Genomic DNA, 14,183 nt, shown 5'->3' with positions numbered 1-14,183 from the left:
CAGCACTTAGTCGCAATTTGCCAGTTATACCGTACTTATTAATGTGTATCTTATTCATCATTTGCTAGTCACAATTTTATATTTGAAAGTGAATCTAGGCTGGGCACGGTGGCTCACGCCTGTAATCCCAACACTTTGGGAGGGCAAGGCGTGTGGATCACAAGGTCAGGAGATCGAGACCATCCTGGCTAACACAGTGAAACCCCGTCTCTACTAAAAACACAAAGAAATTAGCCAGGTGTGGTGGCAGGCACCTGTAGTCCCAGTTACTCGGGAGGCTGAGGCAGGAGAATGGTGTGAACCCAGGAGGCGGAGCTCGCAGTGAGCCGAGATCGGGCCACTGCACTCCAGCCTGGGTGACAGAGCGAAACTCCGTCTCAAAAAAAAAAGAAAGTGAATCTAGTCCCCACTTTTATGAAACACAAGATGATTATTCAACCTCAGTTGAAATCCTCTAGTATAGAGTAGCTCATTACTTCAAGACATAGCTTCTTCCACCGAGACCAAATCTGGCTTCCTAAAATTCTACCTATTAATCCTGCCTCAGAATAAACACTAGCCAAAATCTTTAAAAGTTTGGAATACCATTATGTATTCTCAAAGTCTTTCTTTTTTCCAGGATGAATATTTGTAATTCCTCTATCCACTCATCGTAAAAACCTCTCCATATCCTAGATGAATTCCAGGATATACTACAATTTCTTAAAATATGGTAACAGTATTATGCTGAAAATGTGGAAGCAGTGAATGCTGACATCAACATGAATCAACAATATCCACCAAAACTTAATACACTACAGTTTACTTTATATTATACCAGTGGTTCTCAAACTTTAGAGTGCATCAAAAAAACCTGAAGTGGCTGGGCACAGTGGCTCACGCCTTTAATCCCAGCACTTTGGGAGGCTGAGGCGGGTGGATCGCTTGAGCCCAGGAGTTTGAGACCAGCATGGACAACATGATGAAACCTCGTCTCTACTGAAAACACAAAAATTAGCTGGGCATAGTGGCACACACCTGTAATCCCAGCTACTTGGGAGGCCAAGGCACAAGAATCGCTTGAACCCTGGAGAGGGAAGTTGCTATGGGCCGAGATCACACCACTGCACGCCCAGCCTGGGTGCCTGAGAGAGACTAGGTGTCAAAAAAAAAAAAAAAAAAAAAAAAAAGAAAAGAAAAAGAAAAGAAAATCCTGAAGGACTTGTTAAGACACTGCTGAACTCCACCCATCGAGTTTCTGACACAGTGAAGTCTCTGATCTGATGGGAACCATGAATTTGCATTTCTAAGAGATCTTTAGGTGATGCTGACATTGATACAGGAACCACACTTCAGGAGCCACTGCATTACACTTTATATAACCCAGCTGACTGAAACTCAATCTTTTACAGTTTGTTTTTCCATTCCCTTGAATCTACCTAGAGTCCTGACTAAAATTGTGTACAACACACATGTGCAAGATGCACATACATCAGCACATTTATAATAATGCGTGGCTTAGGTAAAAAATTGGAAATAATCAGGATTTCTCTCAAATATTTTAAACAAAATACAATACCTGGAATAGGTTTTGAAGGATCTTTGGAGAAAGTACAATATTTTACTTCCTTCGTGTCATACGCTGCCCTAGACTGCTTGATTTGATCTATTTGAGATTGAATCTTCGAGGAATTATTTTCAATAATCCTCATTCTGGAAAACAGAAAGGCTTTATTATGTCTTTCAACTAACTTAATTCTTGAACCACAAAACCTCAAGTAAAACAGTTTAAATCATTACTTTATTTTGAACCATTATGGACTAGGTGAAATGCCCTGAAAAAGTTATCTAGCCTCACAAATGAGGAACAATTTTCTTTCTGAGCATCAATAAAATCTCATACTACGATTCTGAACCCTACTGGAAATTCATAAGTGCTAATCACAATAATATGGCCACAAACTATTCTCTTTAGCAGAAAATTACTTTTGTAATTTAAAAATTCTTTTGGTAGGTAATTATATTAATTTCCTGTGGCAACTGTAACAAATTACCACTAACTTGGTGACTTCAAACAACAGAAATTTATTCTCTTACAATTCTGGAAGCCAGAAATTCAAAATCAGTATCACCGGACCAAAATCAAAGTGTTGGCAGAGCCATGCTTCCTTCAGAATCTGTTCCTTACCTTTTCCAGCCTTGGGGCTGCAGGCATTCTGACTTTATCACTTCAGCCTCTGCCTCTGTGGTCATACCGCCTTCTCCTCTGCCTGTGGCAAAGCTCCTATTTCCCTCTTATTAGGACATTTATGATCATATTTAGGGCTTACTTTTATAACCTCCCTGTATCAAAAACTTTAATTACATCTGCAAAGACCCTTTGTCCAAATAAGGTTAACATTTAGGGGTTCTAGAGAGTAGGACCTGATGTCTTTGAGAACTGTTATTCAGCCCACTACAGTAATTTTGATCCTAGAGCTAGAGGAAGGACAGCACTTCCCTGAGATAAAACTAAGTTTACCTAGAAATGAAAATTTTGAATACCAAAAGGTAGTATAAACTTTTCTTAAGCATTATTTGAAGTTTTCTTCCTAGTTATGTTGGCCCAAGGGAGAAATAACATATTAAAATACACACAGAAAAATTATTTTTGACACTTGTTAAAGCATGGTAAGGAAGACTTTTTTCAAGAGGGGCCATGCCAATAGGTACAGGAACCACTGCAACGGAGAATGATTGGATTCAATCTGAATATGACATGGCAAGTGGGAATTTATAGCTAAGGAGCAAGGTGGGGTCAGTGGATGACAAATTACTAAAAGAAAACATGAGATGTGAGGAGAGATTCTGGATCAATGGACCTAAGAGGATTCCTGTTGAAGGCAGGCCACGGTAATTAGACATCACCTGGAGGATGGTTCGGGGATCACATGTCATGGATGGGGAGTTCTGGCTAAACTTACTTTACAGGATTCTTGCTAAAACGGAATGGTGCAGAGATGAATGTAGAAGTCCAAAAGTCGGGCCTAGTTGAAAAGGGTTCAGGGAAGCCTGAGTAAAATTTGATCAGGAAGATAATTTTTGTCAATATATAAATGTCACAGCGTTTTTGGCAAATTAAAAACAAGTTTGGGCCAGGCTCGGTGGTTCACACCTGTAATCCCAACACTTTGGGAGGCCGAGGCAGGCAGATCATGAGGTCAGGAGTTTGAGACCAGCCTGACCGACATGGTGAAACCCCATCTCTACTAAGAATACAACAGTTAGCTGGGTGTGATGGTGGGCACCTGTAATCCGAGCTACTTGAAAGGCTGAGGCAGGAGAATAATTTGAACCTGGAAGATGGAGGTCGCAGTGAGCTGAGATCATGCCATTGCACTCCAGCCTGGATGACAGGGCAAGACTACGTCTCAAAAATAAAAAATAAAATAAAAAACAAGTTTGTCAGTAGATACTGCTGGCTGCTGCTTCTGATTATTATATAGTGTTCTTGGTAACTATTGATGGCTCAGAGTAAGAGCTTGCAGTATTAATGAAAGGATTGTGGGAATAAAATATCCACTGGCTTTATTCCAAATTGATTTGTGCTTATAAACGAAAGATATGTTAAAAAAAAAAAAAAAAGGCAGGTTTTCAAAAGAAACTGAAAGCAGATACTTGTACATGAATTTTCAGAGTGGCATTATTCACATAGACAAAAATGGAAACAATCCAAGTGTCGAAAAACAGATGAATGGATAAACAAAATGTAGTACATACATACAATGGAGTATTATTCAGCCATAAAAAGGAATTAAATTCTAATACATGTTACCACATGGATGAGAAAGTATCTAACTGTTGCTCCCTTCTATGCTAATTTTATGATCTCTATTTTTGACAACTTCACTAAGATGAACCTAGTTGAGTATTTCTTAGTATTTATCATGCTTGGGATTCTTTGGGTTTGTTGAATCTGTGAATCCGTATCTTTCACATATTTTCAGTGTTACATTTGGTAAATGATGGATACATTATTTTTATAGATAATTTTAAGTCAACTTGGAAAACTATGCAAAGTTTGACCTCCATCTCTGGTAATATGACTGGCTAGATGCTGAGATAGATCTTCCTATTGGGAAAAAGTACTACATAATATATTTTTAAAAAATCTTTCCAAAAGAAAGTCAAAATCTGGGCAAAATCTAACAGAAGACAGAAAACTCGTAGCCATTATTTCTTCAAATATTATCTGTGTCCCATATTCTCTTCATTGTAAAGCTGTGATTAGACATAATAATATGACCTTCTCACTCTGTCCTCCATATCGTTTTATAATAGCTTTATTGAGATATAGTTCACACACCTTAAGAATCATCCTTGTAAAGTATACATAATTCAAGGAATTTTAGTATAGTTGTGCAACCACAACCACTATTTAATTCCAGAACATTTCATTGGCCCAAAATAAACTATATACCCATCAGCAATCAGCTGAGTAAAGGGCAATTTTCCCTGCATTCCCAGGGTTGGAGCAGTTTACCTCTGGTTCACCCTACGATGGTATACCTAGCCTTTTACCATCCAGCTTTATATGGTGAGTGTTTCCCAATAGACTATACCATGTGGAGCGATCCTGGGCTTTGGTTTTTATTCTGCATGCGATAGTAAAAACTGAAAATTATGGTGACTAGTTTTTTAAAAAGTGTTCTCGGGGTCAAAGCAGTTTTAGTGCTCCACTTATCTTTTGTCTTCTGTTAGATTATGCCTTGATTCTGACTTTCTGATGCTTTTGGAAAGATTTTTGAAAAAATATATTATGTAGTGTTTTTCCCCAGTAGAAAGGTCTATCTCAACATCTAGCCAGCCATATTACCAGAAATAGAGGTCAAACTTTGCATAGTTTTCCAAGTTGATTTAAAATTATCTATAAAAGGCTGGGCACAGTGGCTCATGCCTGTAATCCCAGCACTTTGGGAGGCTGAGGTGGGCGGATCACCTGAGGTCAGGAGTTCAAGACCAGCCTGGCCAACATGGTGAAACCCCATCTCTACTAAAAATACAAAAAGAAAAATTAGACGGGCGTGGTGGCGGGAACCTGTAATCCCAGCTACTTGGGACACTGAGGCAGGAGAATCGGTTGAATCTGGGAGACGGAGGTTGCAGTGAGCCATGAGCCAAGATCACGCCATTGCATTCCAGCCTGGACAAGAGCAAAACTCCATCTCAAAAAAAAAAAAAAAAAAATTATCTATAAAAATAATTTATCCATCATTGACCAAATGTAATACTGAAAATATAAGACTACTCAACAAGATTGAGCATCTTATCCTCTCCCAGTAGGTTATTTACCTTTGTGAATAACAGGATTAAGTGCTCTAATTCAGATAGTAATTATGAAATTATACTATTAAATCTTCCATGGAGGAAATTACCTGGAGCAATTACCTGTATCCCTTATTTATTTTATTTTAGTCCTTTTTTTTTTCCCCCTTGAGATGGGTTCTCACTCTGTCACCCAGGCTGGAGTGCAGTGGTGCAATCGTGGCTCACTTGTCTCCATCTCTCAGGCTTAACCAATCCTCCCACCTCAGCCTTCCAACCAACTGGGACCACACCCAGCTAATTTTTTTTTGAACTTGTAAAGACAGGGACTCACCATGTTGCCCAGGCTGATCTCAAACTCCTGGGCTCAGGCAATCCTCCTACCTCGGCCTCCCAAAGTGCTGGGATTACAGGTGATGAGCCACCCTATGTGGACCCTCATTTTATGATACGACAATGTGCTTTCAATTATACTAAGAGGGGCAGGAGTGGTGGCTCATGCCTGTAATCCCAGCACTTTGGGAGGCCAAGGCATGCAGATCACTTGAGCTCACAAGTTGGAGACCAACCTGGGCAACATGGCAAGACCCCATCTCTACAGAAAATACAAAAATTAGCCTGACATAGCAAAACTCCACCTCTACAGAAAAAAAAAAAATACAAAAATTAGCCAGGTATGGTAGCTTTTGCCTGTACTCCCAGCTACTTGGGAGGCTGAGGTGGGAGGATCACTTGTGCCTGGGAGGCAGAGGTTGCAGTGGGCCAAGATCAAGCTACCGCATTCCAGCCTGGGCAACAAGAATGAAACCCTGCCTCAAAAAAAAAAAAAAAAAAAATATATATATATATATATACACACACACACACTGAGGTACTATAAGTTCTCAAACAAAAGTAATATTTTTTAATTGAAGTAAATAATACAGTAACTTTAAGTTACTAGGAGAAGGTAACATAAAAATGTGTCTTTTAAGTAAAATTGAAAAATAAGACTAAGAGCCACAGGCTAGAGTTACACTGCTAGTTATTATAATCAAGCAAGAACTACTATCTTTTGGGCTAGTTACTAAAATACTTACTTTGCTTCAAGTTGGATTGTTCTTTTCCTGTGATATACCAAAGCTGTAGGCTCTGCTGCCAAACCTTTAAGTTTTCCATGAAGACAAAATGCAGTTCTTCGGCCTTTCTTTATTGTCTCAATAAAGGCATCATATTCTTTTTTGATTGAAGTAAGAATGGATTTGTATGCAGTGACATGCTCTATTACCTGAAATATTATTTTTCTGCCTATGGTATTGATATTTTTTTCTAAAAGACTATGGATTGAAATTCTCACAAATAACATTATAGATTATTTTTAAAATGAAATATGATTAGCAATTAGAAATCTAAACTTTACAGCAAGCTCAAACATAATTGGACACTAAAGGCAATATTTACTAAATATGTGCTCTTTGTGGAACATTATGGTAGATAATGTGGAGTTTAAATATGAGAGGAAAAAATGACCACATTTTTGTTCTACTTGGTATGAACACATACATTATATGAATCAGTTAAAACTAATACTAGTTCTAATTTTCCCAATTCTGAATCTTTTAAATATAATTCTGTATCTTCTCTTACTCCCTCCAAATGTAGTCTCTAACTTCATTTAAACCTTAAAATCCTAGATTCTCTTCACCTTCTTATTTTTCTAACCCATCAGCTCCTATTGGCTCATCAATATTCTCAATATCTAATTGCATTTCTAATCCCAGGATGTCATGTGCAACTGTGAAAAATCCCTCATCACTATACATTCATGGCTTCAAATGGTGTTTAGGCACAGAAAAATCTCTGGAAGGATAACAGAAGAAAACAGAAACAGTGGGTGCCTGCAGAGAAGGACAGGAGAAGTAGAATCTGTGATGAGAAGGGCCAGACTTTCCATTGTACAATCTCCTGTACTGGTTTATTTATTCATTTTTTGTTAATATTATATATGCATTACCCATGCAAAAATAAAGAAATATTTTTAAATAAGTCAAAAAATAAAAATAGAAAAGTTATAAATAATGTATGGTTTCCAAGTTCTGCACATGAGGATTTCAGAGGGATTGATGAATACAGAGAATAGACAGGCTCAATCCCTAATTTTCTCAGAAAGCTGCAATTATGCTTCCTATTCCTTCTACATCTCTAGCCGCTGGTATCCCCCACTGGCTTTCTTTACCTAGGCAATATCTAGAAAAAATTATCTAGGAAGGCATCTGGTCTATCAGCAAATGATACAAGGAGATTATTGATCTCCTGGCAAGTGCCATGGAGATGACTACACTACCTATCCACCCATATCAAGAATCTTTAATAAAACGGAGGTCATCAATCTGTGGCCTTCCAAATTAAGTACCCTGTTGCTCCTGGCCATCTGCTTCATACACTCCTCTGATATGCTCCAACAATCCAAGACAGCTCATATACATTAATGAGTAGATAATAAATATGTAGTGGTATCATGATCAGCTCCCAAGTCTGTTTGCTAGAAGAAACAGATTTCAGAAGAGCACTCATGGGAACCTTTATGAATGCACAGAAAATACACTAAAGTAGAATATGCAAACTGGCACACCACAGGTTGAATACAGCTGGCAATTTTGCTTAACCAACAAAATATTTTAAAATTTAGGAAATTTCACCCCAAAACCACATTTTCAGCTTCTCTTGCAAACTCTGAAAAATCTACCTCCATGGAACCCCTATTCCTTAATGGCAATAATAGCTGGAGTTTTCGATTAGGTTGGTTTTTCATTTTACCACAATCCCCACCACTCCTTATTCTCTTATAGCCAGCCCACTTAACTCTTTTATATTACCTTGGTGGCCTCTGCAGGCATTTAAGTTTGAGAACCCTGCATTAAGGCTGCTACTAAATCCAAGAAAATAACCATAGCTATACTTACCAGTTACAGGGGTCTGAGGGAGAAGAGGTATGGTTTTCATTCCCCCTCAGCTCCTACATACGGATCTGAACTATTTGTACAATATGCTACAGGAACACAAAAGGTCAGCCACTTTACAGAGTCCAGCTACCTCCATAGCCCCGCTCCCCTTTTCTTTTTTGGTAGAGACAGAGTCTTGCTATGTTGCCCAGGCTGGTCTGAAACTCCTGGCCTCAAGCGATGCTCCTACCAATCCTCTCAAAGTTCTAGGATTACAGACACGAGCTATTGCACCCAGCCGAGTAAGTCATCCATTTCTAAAAAAGCTCATTCTTCCAAGCTTTGGTCTTCTTTGCTTACTAGGTTTTTCATTCACCCTGCAATCCACCCCAACTCTTGGTATGAGTTTCAAGTCCTCCTTGCTTTGATTCAGGCATGATTCTCCAGGTCAAACCATCTATCTTTGATTTTAAACACAATTTGGTATTTGTTCCCTGGTTCAAAGTACCCAGAGAGGCAAGCTGACACTTTTATCTTCTGCCCAACTAGTTCCTTTTAAGAGGGTAGGAAGATCAAAGAAGACAGTCATTAATAGTTCATTAATAATCAAAGGTGCTAAAATAATGTGAAAATGAAAAAGGTAAATTATCTGTTATCAAGAAGCTAGAAGAAAAGTTTCTCAAAGTACCAAATGACTTCCATTTCTAGATCCCTGAAGAACAGAATTCTTTACAAGGTAAAATTTACAATTATGTAATGTGCAAATAGTACAAAAGGAAATCTTTTCTCCTCACTAGGAGAAAAGAAACAGGGACTAGAGACGTCAATATTATTTTCTATTTAACACTGTATGTTTTCTCTAGGAATTAAAGTTACCAACAATACCTCCAAAATGACTTCACTATAACTACATTAATGCAAAGCAAAGAGCTCTTCATGTAAGAAAAATTCTGACAAGTGTTAGCACTCGGGCATGCAAAGATACACGTTACAGTTATGACTTTCCTTTGCTAATTTCACACAGTAGAGTCGCAGCATGACTCTTGATATTTATAAAACCTATTCAATACATTATCTTTATTTAAACATCCATTCAATACATTCCTTGATAACTAAAACACCAAGAGCAGTATCATTGATCATAACGCATATAAAATGAAGCTAACCTGCCGATGTACCAATTCTAAAAGATAGATTTTCTGTATGATATAAAAGGAAGGAAAGGCCGGGCACGGTGGCTCACGACTGTAATCCCAGCACTTTGGGAGGCCTAGGCGGGCGGATCACAAGGTCAGGAGATCGAGACCATCCTGGCTAACACGGTGAAACCCGGTCTCTACTAAAAATACAAAAAATTAGCCGGGCGTGGTGGCGGGCGTCTGTAGTCCCAGCTACTTGGGAGGCTGAGGCAGGAGAATGGTGTGAAGCCGGGAGGCGGAGCTTGCAGTGAGCCGAAATCTCGTGATTGCGCCACTGCGCTCTAGCCTGGGCCACAGAGTGAGACTCCGTCTCAAAAAAAAAAAAAAAAAGGAAGGAAGGAAAGACTGTTTCTCTCTATTACTCCTATGATTATGTATCAACTTTCCTTATTCTGGTAGGTATATATCACTATCATATGCTCACTTTCCCTTAGAGTGAGGCACTAGGTTTTTATTTAGAGGAGAAATAAGAGTCATAGTGTATAATGTTTAAAAATTAAAAGACTGAGTTTCTATTTTGCCTGTGGCTGTTTACTCAGAGACCAACACTTTCTGAAGTCTTAAGGTAAGTACTTCCTCTGGCAAAGAGGAAAGATGCTGATTTCACTTATTTCACTGTCAGGGCATCTTCCCGGAATGGGGTGGAAAAAAAAGCGCTGCATAAATAAATTAGGATTGGTGGGCAAACTGCAATTGTTTAGAAGGATAATAGGTATTTCTAAAACCTTAAAAAGCAAAATCAAATATGTTCCACAAAGTGATAGCATTTTCTAAGCTGATCTCCATATTTCCAATATTAAGTCCAGTCTAATTCCTTGTAAACCATGACTAGATAATTCTAGACAGAACTCCAATATACAAGGAACCTCAATTTAATGTTAGATCAAATCTAAATCAAGATTTTAATGATACCACAAACAAACTCAAAATAACAAGGAAGCATCATGCTCCTGCTTGCAGCCTAATTCCTAATAAATCAGATGATACTTTTAGATGAAAAGGTCAAAATTATTATCAGAGAGCAGATACAGCCAGGTAGTTAATCAAAAACTGATAGTCTGGGCTAGGTGCTGGTAGTTCATGCCTGTAATCCCAGCACTTTAGGAGGCCAAGATAGGAAGATTGCTTGAGGCCAGGAGTGCAAGACCAGCCTAGGCAACATAGAGATCTTGTCTCTACAAAAAAATTTAAAAATTAGTCAGGAGTGGCGGCACAAGCCTGTAGTCCCAGCTATACAGGAGGCTGAGGCAGGAGGATCACTTGAACCCAGGATTTTGAGGCTGCAGTGAGATATGAGTGTGCCACTGCACTCCAGCCTGGGTGATACAGTGAGACTCTGTCTTTAAAAATATATATAAAGGAAACTTATAATCTGCTCTCAAGCTAAGATAACTGAAACACTCATTCACAGTCAGGAAATACAAATCCAGAAGTGCATTTTTCCCATTCATGCCTTTCTGAGAAACTGGATGAACGTCTCAAAATCGGCAAATGGAATGTGATCATTCAAACAGTAGTGTTACTAAAGCAGGAATATTGGTTGTCAACATAGATCATTGCTATCTTCATGAAAACTTAATTGTTTTAAGAGCATTATGATACCTTATCAAAAACATTTCGGTATATGATGTAATATTCATCAGCAGGTCCTTCCTCATTACAGCCCAGTCTTTCAGTTTCTGTAATTATGTATCTTTGCATACTTTCCAAAAATTCCTTGTCACTTCTACAAATGATAGGTGGGAGAACTGCACGTTTTCTTATTTGATGAACTGACATATTTGACAATCTGCACACTTGCTCACTGAAGAAAAGTTAAATCTTGACCTGCTCTTGCAACAAAGCCAAAACTTCGATAAGCCTGAAAGAAAAAGAGCAACAATTAATATAATAATTTTTAAAATTAAGTCACATATTGATCTGAAAATATATTTTCTTCAGAAAAAAATTTTCCCTCTGTCGCTGTGATAAATACTTCAACCTATGTATTAAAAGGTCTATGCTGCCAAGCGTGGTGTCTCATGCCTGTAATCCCAGGTCTTGGGGAGGCTGAGGCAGGTGGATCACCTGAGGTCGGGAGTTCGAGCCCCGCCTGACCAGAACGGAGAAACCCCGTCTCTATTGAAAATACAAAATTAGCCAGGCGTAGTGGCGCATGCCTGTAATCCCAGCTACTCAGGAAGCTGAGGCAGGAGGATCGCTTGAACCCGGGAGGCAGAGGTTGCGGCAAGATCGCGCCATTACACTCTAGCCTGGGCAACAAGAGTGAAACTCAGTCTCAAACAAACAAACAAAAAACTATGCTATTCCACTGCCATATGCTGCTGCTCTGGGACAGAAACACAGAAATACCAAACACCAGTCAATGAAGAGCTCTTCTCTTCCTAACTGTGCACAACTCCTCTCACATGTATCATATAATTGATGGTTTCTCATGTATAATTCACACTTTCTAATAGAAGGTTTGGTATTTTATATTTATTTGTGTCATGTGGGAAAACTAGTTTGTAAGCCTCTTGACACAAACAAGGTCAAATACTTTACGACCCCCGCGCTTATCTGGCCTAGCTTCATCCAGCACACAACAGCTATAAATAATGTATTTATTTTTGGCTCACGCTTGTAATCCCAGCACTTTGGGAGGTCGAGGTGGGCGGATCACGAGGTCAGGAGATCGAGACCACAGTGAAACTCCTTCTCTATAAAAATACAAAAAATTAGTTGGGCGCGGTGGCGGGCGCCTGTAGTCTCAGCTACTCAGGAGGCTGAGGCAGGAGAATGGCGTGAACCCAGGAGGCGGAGCTTGCAATGAGCCGAGATGGTGCCACTGCACTCCAGCATGGGCTACAGAGGGAGACTCTGTCTCAAAAAAAAAAATAAAAAGTATTTATTTTATAATAAACTTTATTATAATCATCTTTAATATTAAAGTACTAAGCAAAAAGAGGTCAGGACTTCTGCTAAAATCCAACACTCAATTATGTCAAAAATAACAGTATTTTTCAGCGTAGAGCTTTCAAGCAGCCACATAGAGCTTGCAGTGAGCCGAGATTGCGCCACTGCACTCTAGCCTGGGCGACAGAGCAAGACTCCATCTCAGAAAAAAAAAAAAAAAAGAATCATGAGCGGCGGCGGCCTGGTGGGGGCGAGCACGCCGTGGGCCGGTCCAGCGCCGCCTCAGGGCACCTCCTACTCGCCGGGACTGAGTTCCCCACCGGCGTGGCCTGCTGTGCTCTGAGCGCCAGGGGTCGGCGCGGCAGCTCGGCTTTGGGGACCCGATGGAGGAGCGGGGTGTCGGCCTCGCGGGACGGTCCCCCCTGACCTCGGGCGGCGCTGGGGCGAGTGAGGGCGCGCGGAGGCTCGCGGGGACCACTACCGCCCCCGGACCCGCTCAGCGGTCCCTGCTCACAGACGCTGCCCCCAGGAGCCTCGGCAGGGGCCTCGGACGCCCGGGTGTTCAGAAGAGAAGCGGGATCAGGTTCACGCACGCCCGCGATCGGATAGTAACTTTTTTTTTTTTTTGAGACGGAGTCTCGCTCTGTCGCCCAGGCTGGAGTGCAGCGGCGCGATCTCGGCTCACTGCAAGCTCCGCCTCCCGGGTTCACGCGATTCTCCCCCTCTCAGCCTCCAGAGTAGCTGGGACTACAGGCGCCCGCCACCACGCCTGGCTAATTTTTGTATTTTTAGTGGAGACGGGGGTTTCACCATGTTGGCCAGGCTGGTCTTGAACTCCTGACCTCGTGATCCACTCGCCTCGGCCTCCCAAAGTGCTGAGATTACAGGCGAGTGCCACCGCGCTCGGCTGATCGAAACTTTAAAGTCATTGGTAACCCACGCTTCCCGGAGTTGCATTTGGGGTCACCCAGCGGCGAAGCCCATACAACTTGATACGCCCTTACACACCAAGCTCAGTTCAGGAGAGGGGAGGTCACAACCAGGAGCTAGAGGCCAGCTGATAATGTTGTACTTGATTCCGTAGTCAAAGGAGCTGGATGGCGTCTCATGCAGAGTGCCGCGCTCTGGGAGTGTTTGAGTGTGAACTCTATGCCTTGACAGCTCCCTACACCCAGTCGATAGTCCTGGAGGAAAGCTGTCATGAAGGATCCCTTCATCTCCGACAAGGTCAGATTCCTGGTCCTTGGCTGGCGCTGCAGTTTGTGCATCAGGTTGCGTGGCCAGTGTACTCGGAGTGATCCAGGAGTCTGAGAAGTCCCTGAGCATCTGGCACAGGGCGACATGCACACAGGGGAGCTGTATCAACAGCCAAGGGGGCATGAGATGGGCCAGGGCAGGAGGAGCCTCCTCAGTGCGGGTAGGGAGTGTCTGAGGCGCATTGAGGAGCTGGCGGTCCAGGAGAAGCTGAGAAAGGAAGACTAGAAAGGAGTGCAGTTTATTCTACTTCAAGAGATTCTGCCTCCCTTGTGTCCAGGAGAACATCGTGCTTTTCCTCAGGAAATTCAGCAAGGCTTGGAGAAAAGGGAAGCTCCATCAGAGGCACCCCAGCCAGCCCGGTTCTCGGACGGACTTGAGTACAGCTGGGGCTGAGTCAATGGGCAGCACTCTGCAGGGAGCTCCTGGGCCAGCCTGCGCCAGAGATGCTGCTAAGCTGAGAGCCTCCGTGCCGGGCCTTGTTTCTGGACCATAGGGAGCAGCACTGCAGCCCAGGGGAGCTGGAGTCCAGCTTGGAGCAGCCACAGGCCCAGGGAGCTGTGCTGAAAAGGTAGCCCAAAGGCAGATAGACGCCAGACCAGACACAGCAGGGAACTGGGCCAGGCGCCCC

General features: G+C 41.6%; 2 protein-coding genes across 7 annotated transcripts in view; one reads left to right on the top strand and one right to left on the bottom strand.

Annotated features, from left to right (window-relative positions):
• RPS27A (ribosomal protein S27a) overlaps positions 1 to 14,183 on the top strand; it is a 169,332-nt gene that overhangs the window by 144,820 nt on the left and 10,329 nt on the right. The gene's annotated exons all lie outside the window — the stretch shown is intronic.
• Positions 1 to 14,183, bottom strand: part of CLHC1 (clathrin heavy chain linker domain containing 1) — a 66,425-nt gene that overhangs the window by 44,872 nt on the left and 7,370 nt on the right. For 3 of the 6 annotated variants that reach the window (XM_050754671.1, XM_050754675.1, XM_050754672.1), the window contains exons 2-4: positions 11,006 to 11,264; positions 6,363 to 6,550; positions 1,559 to 1,692 (exon numbers count right to left, since the gene is read on the bottom strand). In XM_050754671.1, the coding sequence (XP_050610628.1) occupies positions 1,559 to 1,692; positions 6,363 to 6,550; positions 11,006 to 11,182 (499 nt within the window). In that variant the 5' untranslated portion in view covers positions 11,183 to 11,264. Of the gene's footprint in view, positions 1 to 1,558; positions 1,693 to 6,362; positions 6,551 to 11,005; positions 11,265 to 13,306; positions 13,961 to 14,183 lie in introns of those variants that run through there. The other 3 variants (XM_050754674.1, XM_050754676.1, XM_050754677.1) reach the window with 3 other exon arrangements.

Source organism: Macaca thibetana, chromosome 13 (assembly GCF_024542745.1).
Source record: "Macaca thibetana thibetana isolate TM-01 chromosome 13, ASM2454274v1, whole genome shotgun sequence".
Taxonomy (NCBI): domain Eukaryota; kingdom Metazoa; phylum Chordata; class Mammalia; order Primates; family Cercopithecidae; genus Macaca; species Macaca thibetana.
This window is presented reverse-complemented; position numbering and strand designations above follow the sequence as displayed.